The sequence below is a fragment of the Panthera tigris genome, chromosome E2 (genome assembly GCF_018350195.1).
Source record: "Panthera tigris isolate Pti1 chromosome E2, P.tigris_Pti1_mat1.1, whole genome shotgun sequence".
In the NCBI taxonomy this organism is placed as follows: Eukaryota; Metazoa; Chordata; class Mammalia; order Carnivora; family Felidae; genus Panthera; species Panthera tigris.
Window position 1 is genome coordinate 34501127 of NC_056674.1, and position 17100 is coordinate 34518226.

A 17100-nucleotide genomic window follows, 5' to 3' on the forward strand; every position below is an offset into this window, starting at 1 on the left:
ATATCTTGCTCCTCCTGCCACAGTCCCTTTGCACAGACTAGACTATTCCCTTAGCTCAGAACCCACTTCCTCTGCTTTGTGCCAGACCTTGGCTCCAGCACCACTTTCTCAAGGAGGCTGTCCCTGACCTCCCCGCCAGGCCCTGATGTCCCTCACAAAGGCCTCTGGTACAAGTCCTCATGCCCTGTGTGTGTGCCCACCCGCAGAGCCCTTGTCGCTCTTCTAACTTCACATGGGTACATGTAACAAATGTCTGTCCTCCCTTAGACCATAGCCTCCACAGGCCAGAGCACACCTGCCCACCTGGACATCCCCAGTGGTTAGCCTGGTGCCCAGGGCACACCGCGCACTCAGCAAACAGCTGAGGGAGAGAGGCAGGCGGGCACCGAAGGAAGCAACAGTGACACAAAGCTAGTGTATCACCCTGCCTAGAAGAGCCCCTGAGAGTGAGGCAGACAGGCCCAGAGGCAGCAAACAACGGGGTCAGTGTATGAAGGAGACACAGGGCACTAGGGATACCCCAAGGAAGCCCACCTAACCCAGCAAGGAACAGGTGGTCAGAAGAGATAGTTCTGGAGAAGAGGATACATCTGTAAGCTGGGGAAAAAATCCTACATTAAAAAATGCATAGGGGTGCCTGGGTGGCTCAGTGGGTTAGGCATCTGACTCTTGATTTCAACTCAGGTCATGATCTCACGGTTCATGAGATCGAGCCCTGCATCGGGCTCCACGCTGACAGCATAGAGCCTACTCAGGATTCTCTCTCACTCTCTCTCTGCCCCTCCCCTGCTCCCTCTTTCTCCCTCCCTCTTTAAAAAATTAAAATTAAAAATGCATAAATAGAATCTGCTGCTCCCTGGAACTGAGAACAAGTCACAGTATTCTGTGATGTCTCCCCAAGCAAAAGGTCCACATGGTGGGTAACCACAGAGTAAGAACCTGGCTCCAGCTGAAGGCGGGCCCGTCAACAGAGTCCTGGGCCCACAGCTCAGGGCACAGATCCAAGGCAGAGATGATGTAGAGAGAGAGTGGGGGGACCTTGGGGAAGTGGGGAAGTTCAGACAGACACAAAAGACAGACACTGACCATGGGTGTGGGGAGCTGAACCTCTGGAAAGGGGCCTCGGGGGTCCACGTGCAGGTGGGGAAGGAGGGCCCACGGTCAGTCCCACAGGGCATGCAGCCGAGGTCCCGAATGTCCTGACCAGCCGAGGAAGGAGACAGCACTCGCCAGCATAAACCTGAGGCCTTCCCTGGCTTCCAGAGTCTGAGTGCTTCTCCTCCCGCATGCACTCACACCAGCCTCTCCTTTCCTACCAGTTTTCCCTGGGGTGACCACTGCAGTGACTTTTGTCCACTTGGACTGCCCGGTCCAAGGCACCGAATAAGATGGGGTGGACTCGGCACCAGCCTGAGGGCTGGGAGCGACCCCGTACCTCCCTGCTTCCCTCACATCTACACACACAGCCTGTCACTCCTGGAGAGGCACGTCCTGGTCCCCCAGAACCACGAGGAATGGGGCACAAGGATGAGCAGGATGGGAGACCCAGGCCTCTGACTCTTGCCACCTTGCCCTCTCATGCATTCCTGAGCCGAGAGAGGAGACCCTATCTGTCCATCACGTCGGCCGCCCGGTGGGCTGGTTCCAGGCGGCCCACGCAGTGTCCTCTGATCTGCTCCACGGGGGGGAGTGGCCTCTGCCCATCCCATCCTCCCCAGGTACCTGATTCTGCAGCTGGGTGGATGTGGCTTGCTGGTCACTGTCTCGGAGGGCCAGCCTCTCCTGTAGGGCTGCCAGCTCCTCCTGTAGCCGGGCTTTCTCCTCCTGCAGCTGGGACATGGCCTCCACCATCCTATGCACCATGGGGGCTGCACCTGGCGGCCCCGCCAGGCTCGAGCACCTCCCGCTGCCAAAGAGCCGCCCACCTATGAGCAAAGTAGTGGCCGATCAGAAAGGACAGCAGAGGACCCACCCTGGATGAGGAGCGGGGGCCCGTCACGGCAGGGCAGACCGTCAGGGATGGGGAGGGGATGCGAGCCAGCGGGGCGAGGGCTGGGGGTGGCAGCGGCGTGGGTTGGCTAGGGGCAGGCCCTGGAGGAAGCCGCTTCAGCGGGCAGCTTCTGGGAGACAGAATTGCCTGGATAAGGACTGAAGCAAGAGACTTTCACCCTAGACTCCCTTCAAAGTATGTGTCCGAGGTCTGATGGGCGATACCCTCCCTGTGGCCAGGCCGCAAGGAATCGCAGCTGAGAAAGACATGCCTTCTGGCAACAGCTGATTAAGAGTCCGGGGTTCTCCACCCAGAAAACACTATTCTTGGGGGAAAACGTGATTTCTTTAAACCCCAAACCCCCTCTAGAGTACAGAAGAGAGGCAGAGGCTCCCCAGCCTGTCCCCTGACCTCTGCAGGGAGTGGTCACCTGCACACAGAGAAGGGGCAAGGGGAGGGTGTGCGTGTGCAAGGGGCAGCCAGACCAGGACGCACAGAGACAGACACAGCATGTGAGCAGGAACACAGCCAGGCCCGCTCTGGGGCCGACACCTGCGCTGAGCACAGGGACTGCACAGGCACGACAAAGTGATAAATACCAGGGGGAGAGGGTGGTACCTCAGCCTGAATCCTCCTCCTCCCACGGCCTTCCACTGTACTGTCACCAGGAGCAGGAGAGAAACAGACAGACTGACGGAAGGACAAAGACAGAATCAAGGGCCACGATGTGACAATAGGGCTTGGGATGCCTGTCATAGCTTGCCTGGAGGATACCAAGAACGCTCATGGTCTCTGCAGGTGGGGAGCAGGCAAGGAGCAGGGGGTGTGCAGGAGTGGGGTAGAGGAGAGGCTCTGAAGGCAGGAGATCTGCCTCTCCCCTTGGGCAGCCTGAACTGGGACCCAACCAAAGCCCCAGGAGGCAGAAAGAAGGGTCCAAGGTGTGACAAGTGGCACCTGCTGTCTCCAAGCCTCCAGTCTGAGGGCAGCCAGGCTTCGGGGCTCCCCCACGCTACATCCCAGGAGCCAGAGCCCTATGGGGCAGGACTGGAGGGCTCCTAGACTCTGCACCTGAAGTCACGCACCCTGCTGGCAGCTTCAACCCACCGGGAGGCAGCAAGTGCGCTCACTGAGACTTCAGAGAAGCCACAACAGAGTTTCCGGGCTGGGTGGGATGTCACAGCCCTGCTCCCAGGAGGGTAGACCCTGAGGGATCTCGGGCCCCACTCTCAAGAGGGCAAGTAAAGCACACACGGGCTGGCTTTTCCCTTCCTCACAATCCCTTGGAATAGCTTCGACTCGAGACCCTCTGGAGAGCTGGAGCAGGCTCAGTTACCGGTTGGCCAGTGGCCCTGGCAGTGTGGCCTGCATGTGACACAGCATGCATATCATACACAGTTGGCCAAGCTTCTGTTATCTGTTCTAGAGAGAGTGAGGTCAGGTGGATGCTTCCAGGCCCGCACACGGGGCTGCCATGAGCAGCATGTGACCAGCGTGGCCCTCAGCCCTTTGCAGACTGCCATGGTGTGGTGGGGAACACACCAGGGCTCTAGGTCCTGAGAGCTCGCTCTGCCACCTGGGAGATGGGGGTGGGGGTGGGGGGCTTGGGGTCTTCCTTTGTGAAGTGGGGACAATGGTCCCAGTGAGGCAACCTTGGGAAAGAAGCCTGGGATCCATGAAGGATGCATAGAAGTGAGTGAGCGTCATCCCACAGACCATAGGGCTGGAACAAGACACAGAATAGTCCTTCTCGTCCAGGACACTCGGAAGGTTCTGAGATGCCCTCGGAGCCCACACGGGGGTTCATCCTGACCCCAGCAGAGGGGCACAGCCAGGGGAGCTGAAACAGGGACTAGAGAGCACTTGCTAGGGGAGAAAAGACCTTGAAGAAGCTAAGGGAAGGCCAGAGGAGGGAGGGAGAGGTGAGGTCAAAGAGGCACTTGGGGGCCAGGGAGTGAATGGGACTTGGCCCTGAGAAGGCCACATGCCTCTCAGCGGGTCGGATGTCAGTGCAAGTTTTAAAAGACAGCATGCCTCAGAGACCCTGCCTGCTCACTGTGCCTTAGGCTCAGGAAGACGTAAGTCTGGCCCCAGCCCCACTGACAAGGCTCAGTCCTCCCCCTTGACAGAAACTGGTCTCTCTCTTCTCCACAAACTGGGAGAGCCGATCTGACTGGCTGGACAGCTCACCCCTTCCCAAGTCCTGTCTGCCCACACCTCAGCCAGACCCCAACACCTGTCCCTGAATGCCAGACAGGCGACTGCAGCTCTGGGACAACCCCAGAAAAGGGAGTGGCTCCTTCCACCACACAGCAAGTTCAGAAACACAGATCCACCCCTGGTGACGGGAGGAAGAGAACAGGGGAAAGACCAGCTGCTTTTTCTCCACACAGTCTTGGCCTTCCTTTTGGGCTCCTGAGGATGCTTTTTCCCCAATTACTGAGCTCAGGTTTCCCTGAGCTGGAGAAGCCCCACAAAGGGGGTCCATAGAATCTTCCAGAACCAGTCATCCTGGTCAGAGAAGAATGGAGCCACCGGCTCCTCGACCCTGGCCTTGAGGGAGCAGAGCAAAGCCCTGTCCTAGAGCCTCTGGGTCCCTGACGCATCCACAGATAAAGGGGATGGGGTCAGGCTTCTCTCCACAGGCCGTGGCGTCTTTGAGGCTGCCACCCTTGGCCTGCTTTTGACAAGCACTGGGGAAAAGACAAAAAGCAGGGAAACTCAACCCCAGCCCACACGGGCCAAAGCCTCTTATCACTGGTGGGGCCCTGCGGGCAGTGGGAGGAGGGTATCCCTGGAGTGGGATGGGCAGGCCGGGGTCTCTGAGTTCCACGTCAAGGTGGCCAGGAATTGGCTGGGCCACCTCCAGGTGAGGAGGACAGGGTGTGAGGACAGTCCAAATGCCACAGCAGCCTCCCTGCCAGTGCCAGCTTTAGCGAGGGCTATTCCAGGTTGGCGGGCAGACCTCTTTTACCTGTTTTCTCTACATTCATGGCGCCACCAGCTTCCTGGGCCTCCCGGTCCCGCCTGGGGCCCGGCGCCTGCCTCTTCAGGAGCTTCTCTTCTTTCGTCCCCTGACTCTTGTTCTCGCACCCCTTGTCCAGCAGGGCTTGCTGCCAAGACACAACCAGAATCCTCACGTGAAGGGGACTACAGGCGGGAGGGGACCCCCTTGAGCCTGCGGATGGTGTGCTCCTGGAGCTGGGAGCATCCCGGGCACAGGGACCCAGCCCTCGCTGTGTGAGTGGGTGAGGACAATGAGGCCGGGGTCTGGAAGGAAATGTGCCCAGATGCCACGACAGGACAGTGGCAGTGCACTCTCTTGGCCCCCATCTGGCAGCCAGCTATCTGCACCGGCAAAGAAGGTTCTGGGGCACTTAGAAGTTCTCAGGTGAAGCTCACTGGGCTGTCCCTGCAGGCTCTGTGGGGCGGGAGTCACCAGTGCAGCAGCCTACTCGCTGCGGGCCCACAGCCCCACCATTCGCAGGGCTGTCCAGCCCCACCAGGCACACCGCAATCTCAGGGCAACACCCCCCACGATGTCAGCTGCCCCCAGCTCGAGACTGCCAAGAGGGGGACACACAAATCCACACAAGCAGGGGAAGCCCATGCCCCCCATCTCCTGGTCAAGGAGAAACCGAGGCCGAGAAGGAGGAACAGACAGGTGGACAGGCAGGGAGAGAGAGAAGGGAGGGGCAGAAAGAGTCATCTGGAGACGATCACCTGCAGCTCACACAGAAAGACATCCAAAGCAAGCCGCAGAACCGCATGCAAAGTGCAATCCCATTTGAGGATAAGAGAAATAAAACAGGCCTTGAAAAAAATCTGGGGAACTGTATAAACAATGGTTGTCTCTGGCAGGTCAGGTGACGCAGCAACTAGGAGGAGAAACGTGCATCATTTAAACTTTTGGGGGAGTAAAAAGAAACTAAGAGAATGTGGGGGAAAAGGGCAAAGAGTCCTTACATTTCACTTTTTAGCCTTATAAGCATCTACAGTGTTCTGTTTTGGTTTTTTTAATGTCAACAGAAATTATCTGGGAAGGGGCATTACAGACACTTTTTTTTTTTTTTTTGAGTTTTATTTATTTAAGTCATCTACACCCAACAGGGAGCTTGAACCCACAACTCCAAAATCAAGAATTGCACGCTCATGCGACTGAGAGCCAGCCGGGTGCCCCTACAGACACGTTTTTGGTGTCTTTGTGCCCACTGTTTTGGAAACAAAAGACAAATGTTCTGTCTAAAAGAACGTTCTGAGTCCAGAGTCGGCAAGAGCTGGGTATGAAACACGGCTGCGCCTCAGGTGAGCTGTGTGGCTCTGGGCAAGTTACTTACCTTCTCTGAAGCTTCATTTTCCCCATTCTTACAAGAGAAACAGTACTAGCCCCTGATGCAACTGGTGTGAAGGGGAACTGCAGGAACCGTGCAAAGTCCTCAAAGCCTCTAGCACACAGAAAGGGCTCGATTTCAGGTAGCCACTAGCACTGGACTTTTTCCGCACTCTTCCTTCTTTTTTTTTAACTTTTGTAACCCCAAATCCAATAAACAGAATGGAAAAGAGGAAAAGAGCAACATCAGCAGCCTCGTTCACCGTCTCTGACGCCCTCTCTCTCGACCTCACCTTCTACTTGAGAAGGGAGGGTGGCGAGCACAGTCTCTCATATGTAGGAAAATTCCCCCCCCCCCGACTTTATTTTGTCCCCACCCTTTGACCAACTGCCACACCATCACGAGCAGGCTTGTCAGCGGTGGCGGCAATGGCAGCAGCTGGAAGTTTCCAATTGCCGACCAGAGCAAAGGTCACGCTATTTCTGGCCTGGTGGCCAAGCCACAGGAAGGGCAGCCGGGACGCCAGCGGGGTTGGGGATTTCTGCAGCACCTTCAGAGGGAGCATCTCAGGTTTTAACTACTTGAGAGGCTGGGGCAGGGGGGAGGTTCACTAAGCCTACCTGCTCATCCCACAGTGCCCGGGTCCCTCCTTCAGCCCCACATCCCTGTCCTCGAAGCAAACTATAAACACAATGGAGCTTCGTGGGGGCCCAGAAGGACACCAACATGGAAACTGGTTGCTTACAGGAGCTTCTCACAGATTCTCAGCAGATCTGCTGACCCCAGGACTCAGCAGCAACCACAACCCAACACCCCATAATCAAAATTCAAGAACAGAGCCACCGCCCAACTCAAGGCAGCCGGTTTCTGACCACCTCCCGATTTAACTACCAATGGCTCAACTCAGAGGAAAAACAAATGGCTTCTCCAGTTTCTTTAACTGTTCCCACACCAGACCTGCTTTTCTTGCAGACCTTAACATAAAAGAAGGACTGTTTGGTTCGGTTGGCAGATGAACCACACAAGAAGGGCCAAGAAAAGCCTTGAAGCCCAAGACTGCTCCTGAAGCCACATCAAGCTTTGGGCCACATTCAGATCAGGACTCGGGGCCACACGCCGCCCAGGCCCAGGACTTTCATCTGCATGAGGGAGGATATGCCCTCAAAGGGCACCTGGGTTTCCCCTCCCTCCTGCCCCCCATGTGCCCATGTCTCTTCAAAGTGAGCCCTCTTGTGTGCAATCTTTCTTGGGCAGGGTGCTTTGCAACCCGCCCACGTGACTCTGGTCATTCATCCTCCATCACTGTGTCAATGGTCCTTGTCCAGTTTGCATTCATACACTTGTGATCACTTGATTATTCTGTGGCACGCCTGCCAGGCTGTCAGGTCTATTTCTCCGCTGGGTTATGGGCCAGCACCTAGCGCAGAACCTGGCACAGAAGAGGCACTTCCTAAATATCTGTTTTCCTTTAAAAAGTGCAGTGCCTGTGCCGTCCTTAAATTATTCAAAGCCACAGTTGTGAGAATGCATCGATATTTAAGTAGCTCATTGCAACCAGAAATAATACAGAGCACCAGTTAGATAACCTATGGTAAACCCTGAAGTAGAATATTATGAAGCAGTTCAAAAGAATGGGGTAGTTCTCTGTATACTGACATGCATGAAGAAATCACCAGATTTCCTGTCGAGGGAAAGAGCTAGTCACAGAATAATTTGTAAAAATAAATAATAAAATTGTATAAATATAATTAAGTGATTATATAGGAAAGATACATAAACACCAAACTCTTAATAGTGGATTTCTCAAAAGATGCAGGACTAGAAAAAACATTCAGCTTCGAGATGTTATATCCCTGTGTGAATTCTTTTATACCATACGTTATCGAGCACGTCATGCTTAGCTATTCAGATCCCCGCTTGCTGTGGGACCAGTAGCAAGTTACATAACCTCTCTGGGCCTCCATTACTTCATCCATACAACTCCAATAAAACAGGAGCTGTGTCTTGAGATTGTTATGAGGACCATGAGTACTAATGTGAGCTATATAATACATGGCACCGGTGCCTGGTTCAAAACCAGTGTTCCATAAATAGCAGCTATTATTACTATCATTATGTATGATCTCTACAACCAAATATGCAAACATATATAAAATTTGTCTTTTGAAAGTCAGTTGGTGATAACTGCGAGAGAAAAGAATCCAAGTTTTGGCAAAGTCCTCTGTCTGGCTTTGGATCCTCACGTTAAATAGGAAATACAAGTATTGCCCCACGGACAAACATGCTGAGTAGGAATTAACGGCTACCCCAAAACCTGCCTGTTTTCCTAAGAGCTTCTCAGCGAAGGCCCCGCAGTTCTCACTTTAACGCCTCAGCCAGGGTGTGGCTGAAAGCTTTCTGTCATCTGCTCTGTGATTTTTCCTGAGATAACCCAGTAAAGCAAACTGCTCCATCCGGGCTCTGCGTGCTGTGAGAAGCTTACCAAGGCAAGTCCCCGGCTCTCTCTCAGTGCTCGCTTCCCCAGAGGGCCTGCTGGGGACCCCGCTGCTGGGAGCTCAGAGGGCGAAGACACATCAGCCTGGCTTGGGCCCTCACCTTCCCGAAGGCCCCAGTGCTTACCTGCACGGTCAGGTAGAGCCTGTGGGGGCTCCCGGGGCCGGCCCAGTCCACACTGAGGGCCCGGCACTGAGCTAGGGCCGGGCGAGCTGCACTTCGGGCACTGGAGTCCTCGTCACCGCTGACTGGGGTATCTTTTCCACGCCCTGTTCCGGGACAGAGAGTATGGGTAAGATGCTAGGCCCCTGGCTGAAGACCGCTGGCCAGGGCTCTGGCTGAGTTCTGCTTCCCCTCACTCCGGGCCGGCCCAGGCGCGGCCAGCAGGGACTCACACGCCCTCACACGCCTGACCTACTCAGAGGGAAGGCCTGACACCAGGCAGGGGCTGTGCTCCTTTCTTCCCAAAAGCCACCCCAAGCTTCTCCTCAGGAAGGCACCCAAGGCCTCCGGGGCAGGAGGGGTGCTCCCCGCCCTCCACAGTGGATTTTGGGGCTGGCGCTCGTTCATGAACACCCTCTACAGAGAGCAGCAAAGGGAAGCCGACACCAACCTGGCTGTGCCAACCTTCACAGGAGGTGCACCCCAGGGCTGTGGTTTTATTACCAAGGCTGCCTCTAGGTGGCAATTTCTCCCCTGCCTTCATAAAGACCAACCCCACACGGGGTGGCCTGGTCCCTGCAGCCTCCAAAAGCATCTTCGGGACCAGCTAAAGCACGTCCCCTTGAGCCTCTGACACACTGCCTCCCTCACTGGATGGGGGAAAGAGCTGAGTGGGGTATGGGTGTCCCATGCACCCCACCTCAACCCCCCACCACAGCTCGTGAGGTGGGATGGGATGGGAAAGGGGGTGCACCTCACAGGGGCAAGCTGCAGAGCCACCGCGCTGGGGGGTAATGATACCCTGGGCCAAGCGCTTCCGAGACCTTAATGCCCTTCCCGATCCTCAGTTTCTTTGTCAAGAATATGGGGATAAGGAACCAAGCTCATAGTCCCGTGGCGAGGGTTAAACGGAATGACACATGTAAAACGCTCACTCTGTGCCAGGTACACAGAAAGTGGCCACAAATGCAGGCCGTCAGGACCACAACTGAGAAGGGTTAATAACATGCCCAGGGTCACGCTGACCCAGTATTCCAGTCCCATGTGCTGACCCACCACCCTCTGTTTGACTATCCCTCTGGAGGTAGTGATAAGAGTGGGGGTGGAGACAGAGGGGCTGGGGTGGGCAGGGGAGGGGGGGAATCAAGCTGGCTGGAACCCTACTCAGTGGCAGGCACTCTGCTTAGCATTTCACACACAGGATTTCGTTTGACCTTTGTCTTAAATTTTCAAAGTGGCTAAGTCTGTATCTTCATAATACTCATTTATATGCATGCATGCGCACATACACAAGATTGGAAGGAACTATATAAAATGTTCACTAACGATCTTGTAGGTAATTTTTATTTTCTTTTTTATACTTTTTCTGGGGTTTTCTGTGTTCTTGATTTTTCAAGGGTTTTTTTTAGTGTTCTAAGGAACCTGTTTTCGTCTTTTGCTTCTTGTTTTCTTTTTGCTCTTGTCTTTTTTTCTTTTTTTTTTAACCAGAAAAGCAATACTCATTCATATTACATTTGTAATCCTTAGGACAACCTTGTGGAGTACATCTTCATCCCCTTCCAGACAATTGAGGCTATCTGACCCAAGAGCCCAAGCTTTTTCCAGAGACCCCCGGGGCCATCCCCAGCCTCACCGTCCCCTACAGAGAAACTCTGGAGAGTATCAGTCTGGCTGCCATCAGTGGCACAAATGTGGTGGGAGAGAGGGAACTGAACAGGAGTTTGCTGTGTGCCCTCTCTGGGCCTCAGTTTCCCCTTCTGTACATCAGAGGGTTTGGATCTGATGGTCCAGAGGGAATTTGCTAGTTCAGACAGGCTGGTAATCTACTCCCCTTCCTCTGGGGGTCAGAACAACAGACAGCAAGCCTCTGAAGACATCTTGACTGAAGACCCCTCTGTCCCTCCACACTTCCAGGATGACTTGCCCCAGCTCAGCTCAGGAGACAGTCATGGGGCAGTGCACCAGACCCGATGATCCAGTCCGCATTGGAAATCAGAGGTGCAGCTCACTTATTGGCGTGTGAGGCACCAGGGGACATGACCCAGAAAGAAGGACACTCCCCCAAGGGGCAGCAGGGGTCCAGACTCAAACTCCTTCACTGCCCACTTGCTGTCGGGGCCCCCACAGGATCCGCCCCAGATGGCACCTGAAACCCAGCGCATGGCACCCAAACTCCGCGGGGCCACGCTCCGGCGCGGCTTCGGTCCGCTCCTCACGTCCCCCGCGGGCGGGCCGGCCGCGATCAGGTGTCAGTGCCGCGCCGGGCACCGGGCTGCCACTTCACCTACCTTGTTTACCAGCTGCGGGCAGAAACCGGAGCGAGACCGCAAGCGCTCGGCCAAGGACCAAGGACGGGCCGCCCGCGCAGCGCCCCGACCCGGCTGGCCGGAGATCGCGTGGTTTGGGCGGCGTTGTCCCCCGACTCCAGCGACCGCGTTGAAGTTTAACTCGGCGTCCAGGACCTCTCTTTACAGGCGGGCGCGGGGCAGGAGCGCCGGCGAGATTGACGCCCCGACTCCGACTCCGCGCCGGCCCGCGGGCTGCCGGGCACCCTGTAATTACCTGACAGCTCTGACTGAGCCTAGGAACTTGCGAGAAAGCCCGGCCTCATCGCTGCTATCTGGAGGAAGGAAGGGAAATAAAGAGGCATTTTAAAAATGCGGACTCACCAGTTCTCAACCTCCCCGGGCCGGTGTGTGGGAAAGGGCGGGCGGCCGGGCTGGCGGGGGCGGGGCGAGCCATCCCGGGCTCGGGCTCCCGGGCCCGGCCCACTCTCCACAGGCCGCGCAGCGAGGGCGTGGCTCCCAGGTTCCACGGCCGGCGAGACGGGACCATGGCCCGGGGCTCAGCGGCCTCGTCGGGGCGCCGGGCAGCCTGCGGACAGAACAGGGGAGGCGAGACTAAGCGGGCTGGCCGGCACCCCGGGTGGGGGGTGGGGGGGCAGACCGGAGCCCGCCATCCGCAACAGGGTCACCTGTTACCCAGAAGGGCAGCCCCGACTGCAATTCCACCCCCACCCCTCCCGCCATCCCACCCCAAAGATCCCCGGGGCTTGTGGGATAAAACAGACAGAACACGGCACCATTTCGGGGTGTTTTTTTTTTTTTTTCCAAGTAGGAGGCTCAGAAGTGGGTGAGGAGCCCGTCAGGTGTGTCTGCGGCACACTGTGGAGACCTCACATCTCAGCCCCTCCACGGGAAGCCTGGCAGCCTCCGCGCCAGGTCACAGCCCCACAGGGAGGAAGCAAAAGTCAACAGCATCTCTATAAACGTAATCAGACCGGGCCTGACTGTGGCCAGTGACAAGCTAAGCTTATATATATCAAATTCTTTTACAGTCCACTCATTCATGTATTCAACTAGCCTTCACTCTGTGGCTACAACTTGGCAGGCAGTAAGAGGCAAAGATTCATTCCTTCTTCATTTAATAATTATTTATCTGGTGTCCGCTGTGTGTCAGACACCTACCAGGGGTCCTCTTTGATCTGGAGAGATGGGGCCTCAAAGCTCCCTGTCAGGAGGGTGGTAAGCACTTCAACAAACCTTCACAATCAGAACAGGAATGCAGGGAAGCACCAGGTGGTATGGGAGAATGGGGGGCAGGGGGTGGGGAGCACTGGGCTGGATAGAAAGCCCCAGAAGTCCCTCATGAACTGAGCAATAGACAGGACAGACTTTTAAGCATTCACTACACGAGTCTTTATGGAGCACCTATCGTGTGGCAAAGCAGCTGTGAGGGCATTTAAAGTACCAAGCTACAGTCCCAGACTCAGACAGTGATGCCGTTAACAGAAGAAGTCAAGTCAGCTCAGGGAGGTGATGTGGAATTTGCTTTTGGTTTTAAAATGGGAGTTTCAGGCACCCGGGGACTTCCTAATGGTGCCACTTGGGCCACAGACTGCTTTCTACCAGACAGTAAAGATTATCTGGTTGATCGGTGTCCACTCCCCTGACCCTGGATGGCTCCCCAGGGTGGGGCCCACAGAACGATCATCTGTGCAGCCCCACACCACCCAGCCTGGAGCTGCAGCAACACCCACACTAAGCTCCAGGCAGTGGCTTGATGGGTGAATGCCCTGAAATAAATGCAGACAGAAGCTCGGGCTGCATCCTGGAAAAAAACAAGGAGACTCGGAGGTGAGAGGCTACCGGGCGTCCCAATGCTACAGGTGAGGATACAATCACTAAAGGTGATACTAGAGGTAACCAGAGCTCACTCTGGGTGGTAAGGAAAGCTGGAGAAGGAAGGTCAGAGGTGACAACGGCACCAGGCAGGTGCAGAGTCCTCAGATGTGACTGGATGGTGAGTGGGAAGGAGAGGATGGTCAGTTCCCAGCGAGTGACGCCACAGAGAGCTCAAACTGGAAGAAAGCGGCTGGGGCTCTTGAAGGGAGCATATCAGTGGAGCAGGGCAGAGGGCAGACCTGGGAAGGCCCAAGAGGTGGGCGGGGCTAAAGGAAGCCGCCACTTCCTTCTCTTTGGGGAAGTTTGGCTAGGATGAGGAGGAGAGGCTGAATTCAGAGAATGTGGTATTTAGGAGAGATCTGAGCATGCTGGGTCAACAGAGCCAGGAACAACCGGAGCACAGAGAGACAAAGAAGAGTTCAGGGCTTGGTGGCAGAAGATCTGGTGACCGAAGGTCACAGAGCTGAGCTCTGGAAGAATGCCAGGCTCCTGGACTGAGGAAGACAACTTGGAGGAAGCTCCTGGGTACAGTGTTACTGGACTATGGTCCACAGGACAGGGCAGACACTAATTCAAATATGTGCACCGGATCCCACTGAGGAAAATGGATGTGGACCAGTGTGGAGTGGAAGGAACCAGGGGGAACAGCCAGATGTCCTTTGCTCCAGATTGCTTGGCATGGAGCTGGGCACACGACCAATGCTGAGGACCAGCTGCAATGGGCAAGGAGGGAGAGAGGCTCCACCTACATGCCAAAGCCACCGGATAGGTGAGATGGGCATTGAAGGTCGATTCCACGAGTGAGGGAGAAGACTTTTAAGGAGATCCTCTAAGTCTGAGGGGTGGAGACAGGAGGAGACAATATTGCTGTGGCTTTCTGGAAGGGAAGTCAGAGGAGCAGCCAGGAAGATATCAGGAAGAAAGAGGAAGGGTGTGTGCAAGATCCTGAAGAGGAAAAAGCAGCTGAATTTAGCAGCCAGAAGGGTGGGAAGGTCAAAAGTATCCAGGACTCAAATAAGCCCAAGGCTGGGGCTTCTACCAACTTAGGACTCACGGGGTGGGGCAATGGGGACAAGTAGTGGAGTGGCTATGACCAAAAACTGGTTCAGACCCAGCTTGGCCACTTGGTAGATGTGTGACCTTGGGAGAATTACTTTGCCTCTCCATGTCTTACTATCTCCATCTGAAAATGGGGAGAACTCCACCTTATAGGGTTGGTATAAGAATTAGACAAAGCATATATAGAGTGTTCAGAACAATACTGGCATATACAAGGAACTGAAAATCTTTATTTTCCAGTGATCTCCCTCTCTCCAGGGATGAGTGAATGCAAGGGGGCTGGCTTGGAGAGAGGAACAGATTTGCCCCTCTTTGTTTAGGCTATGGCAGTAGAGTGCAGCCCCCGCTGCCCCAGACCAGGGATATTGCAATGATTGAGGGACAGATTTGACAACTGCCCAGATACTGCTGCTGGGGAGGGCTTAGTCTCTCTGGGGGAAAAGGTCAGGAAGGTTGGACAGAGGCTGGGCCCTCCCCTGCACATAGTCACACGTCCTGGGTTTTCCAGGACAACACAGACTTCAAAACCTCGGCTCCATAAGGACAGCAGAACTCATCACCCTATGTCCCTAAAGTCCAGTCACTGCAAATACAGGGCCCCATTCTGAGGCTGCATTCCTTGCAAATGACTCTCTCTGGCCAAGGAGACAGCTACTTTATCAAGGGCATGGGGAGTGTGCCTGGGCAAGGAGAGGTGCTCACTCAGCCTCAGGGCTGGGGAAGGTGAAAGGTCAGGGACAGCTGACCCACAACCTTGAGACAGATATGTTGGGGACTGGGGGAGTACTTGAGAATTTAAAAACAGCTTCCTCTTTAAAATCTTCCAGGACCAGGCCCTTCACTGCGCCAGAGTTCTGCTCTAACTCACAACAGGGGGTTGAAGGAGGTGGCTTCTGGCTTGCTCTCCCTACTGGGATCCCCTAGGCTGCTGCTGTCAGTGGCTCAATTCCCTACTGCCCAGGAGGGCACTGGCCCAGGCCCTCCTGCCAACCTCAGGCTGGCCTGCCCTCCCCCTGCCCTTCCAGGGGGAAAGCGAACTGCCCAGGGAACGTACATGGTGGGAGGGCTGGAAACTGCAGCCTTCAAGAGATCCTTGGGGGTACAGGAGGATCTCTGTAAAGGGAGGGGGGTGCGCGGACGGGACACGCGGTTCCCGCGGTAGGTTCCGGCTCTCCTGGGCCAAAGAGATTGGAAGGGGGGCGGGGGGGGGGGAGGGTCCCGAGGCCGCTCGGACCCCAAGGGCCGTGCTTCCCCAGGCCGTGCTGTGGGCAAGGTCCTCGGCTCCGGCTGGACGGCGCGGGGGGCGGCTGGCGACTGCGCAGGGCTGGTTCTCCGGCACCCGGCCTTCCCCGCGCCCCGCAGCGGGTCCGGGCAGGGGAGGGGGTCCTGCGGACAAGGCGGGCCGGGACGCGGCGCCCGTAATAGCGGACCTGGCGGACCCCGAGAGCCCAGCCCGCCCCCCGCCCGCCAGGGTCCCCCACTCACCGGCCTGGCGGAGGCAGGATCCCGGCGTCGCCGCAGAGCCCGGGGCTCGGCCCGACCCGGCCCGCCGGCGGGAGGCAGCTCCACGCCGCCGCCTCCTCGGCCCGCCCCGCTCCCGCCCCTCCCGCACACTTTCCACAGGAAATGATTAACTCGGGCCGCGGCGCGTTCCCATGGCAACCGGCTCTTTCCCAGGCGGGGGTCGGCGGCGCGCGCGCGCGCTCCCGCTCACTCTCCCGCGCGTGCTCACATTCACACGCGCGGCCGCCCACTCGGCGGCTGCCTCTCCGCTCCGCCCGGATGTTCCCGCCCGGCGCCGGGTCCCCCACGCCCGGCACACATTAGTGCACACGTGCGCGCACACCCACTGGTGCACACGGAGCGTCATACGTGCTTGTGCTTTCGTGTGTGGGCTCTCGTAAGCCAGAACACATCTCCCTCACACATGCCTTCACACATGCTCTAGTCCGCACACACGCACACATTCAGTTCTCACACACGTCCCCACGCTAGTCCTACATACGTGCTTTTGCAGGTAAACTTCCACTCCGACACGCGCACATCTGCTAACCCTCGTACGGAACTTTCGCACACACTCGTTACTACTCACACTTAGGCTTCTCCCGTGCTGCCCTTCACAAACTCCCATACGCGAGCACGTTTTCTTGACATTCTAACACACACGCTTTCACACATGCTCTCACACACTCTAGATGGTACATGTGTACACTTCCACGTTCTTATTCACTTTACACACCCACTCACGTTATGGTCTGGCGCTCAGACTCATGCCTTCCCACAAATGGTCTGCTTGCTCCTTAGTGCACATATCTCCTTCTTCCTGCTCACACACGTTCTCTAACACTGTAACATACACATCCTTTTAAACCTGAGTCCACGCTTTCATACACACTTCTCACACTCGGGTTAGCATGCATGGGTACGCATGCGTGTCACACGTTACCACTCCTGTTTATGCACACATGCTCTCACTAGTTCTAGTAAGGATACACATGCCAGTTGCCTCCCCAGCCACAGCACCACCCCCAAATTAACGTCTTCCAGTGCTTAAGATTTTTCAAAGTAAAATATTCCTTTGAGCTCCAGTGAAAACACGTCCAGAATGCAACCACTCAGGAGCAGGCAGCGGCTCCCAGGGTAGCCCAGAAGTCCCTCCTTATGTCTCAGAAGAAGCACAGGGGAGGCCAGGGAGCCGGCCAGCCAAGGAGAGACAGCTGACCCAGAGGAGCTATTCTGTTCTTTGTCTCCCAAACAGAGGCGGCATTTTACTCCAGAGTCTGCAGCAGTATTCTCCCTCCAGGGTGCAGAAGGAGGAGAAAGAAGCTCAGAAACCAGCCCAGTGCAGGCTGATGGTTCTGCAGATAATCGGCAAAGGGTGGGC

The 17100-nt window shown here is 56.0% G+C and overlaps 1 protein-coding gene across 4 annotated transcripts in view; it reads right to left on the minus strand.

Annotated features, from left to right (window-relative positions):
- The window catches only part of KIFC3 (kinesin family member C3), a 43125-nt gene extending 27325 nt beyond the window's left edge, over window positions 1–15800 (minus strand). The window contains exons 1-5 of one of the 4 annotated variants that reach the window (XM_042968574.1): window positions 15702–15800; window positions 11643–11847; window positions 8938–9080; window positions 4962–5100; window positions 1723–1925 (exon numbers count right to left, since the gene is read on the minus strand). In XM_042968574.1, the coding sequence (XP_042824508.1) occupies window positions 1723–1925; window positions 4962–5100; window positions 8938–9080; window positions 11643–11808 (651 nt within the window). In that variant the 5' untranslated portion in view covers window positions 11809–11847; window positions 15702–15800. Of the gene's footprint in view, window positions 1–1722; window positions 1926–4961; window positions 5101–8937; window positions 9081–11261; window positions 11558–11642; window positions 11848–15701 lie in introns of those variants that run through there. The other 3 variants (XM_042968572.1, XM_042968573.1, XM_042968576.1) reach the window with 3 other exon arrangements.
- Window positions 15801–17100: the final 1300 nt, after the last annotated feature.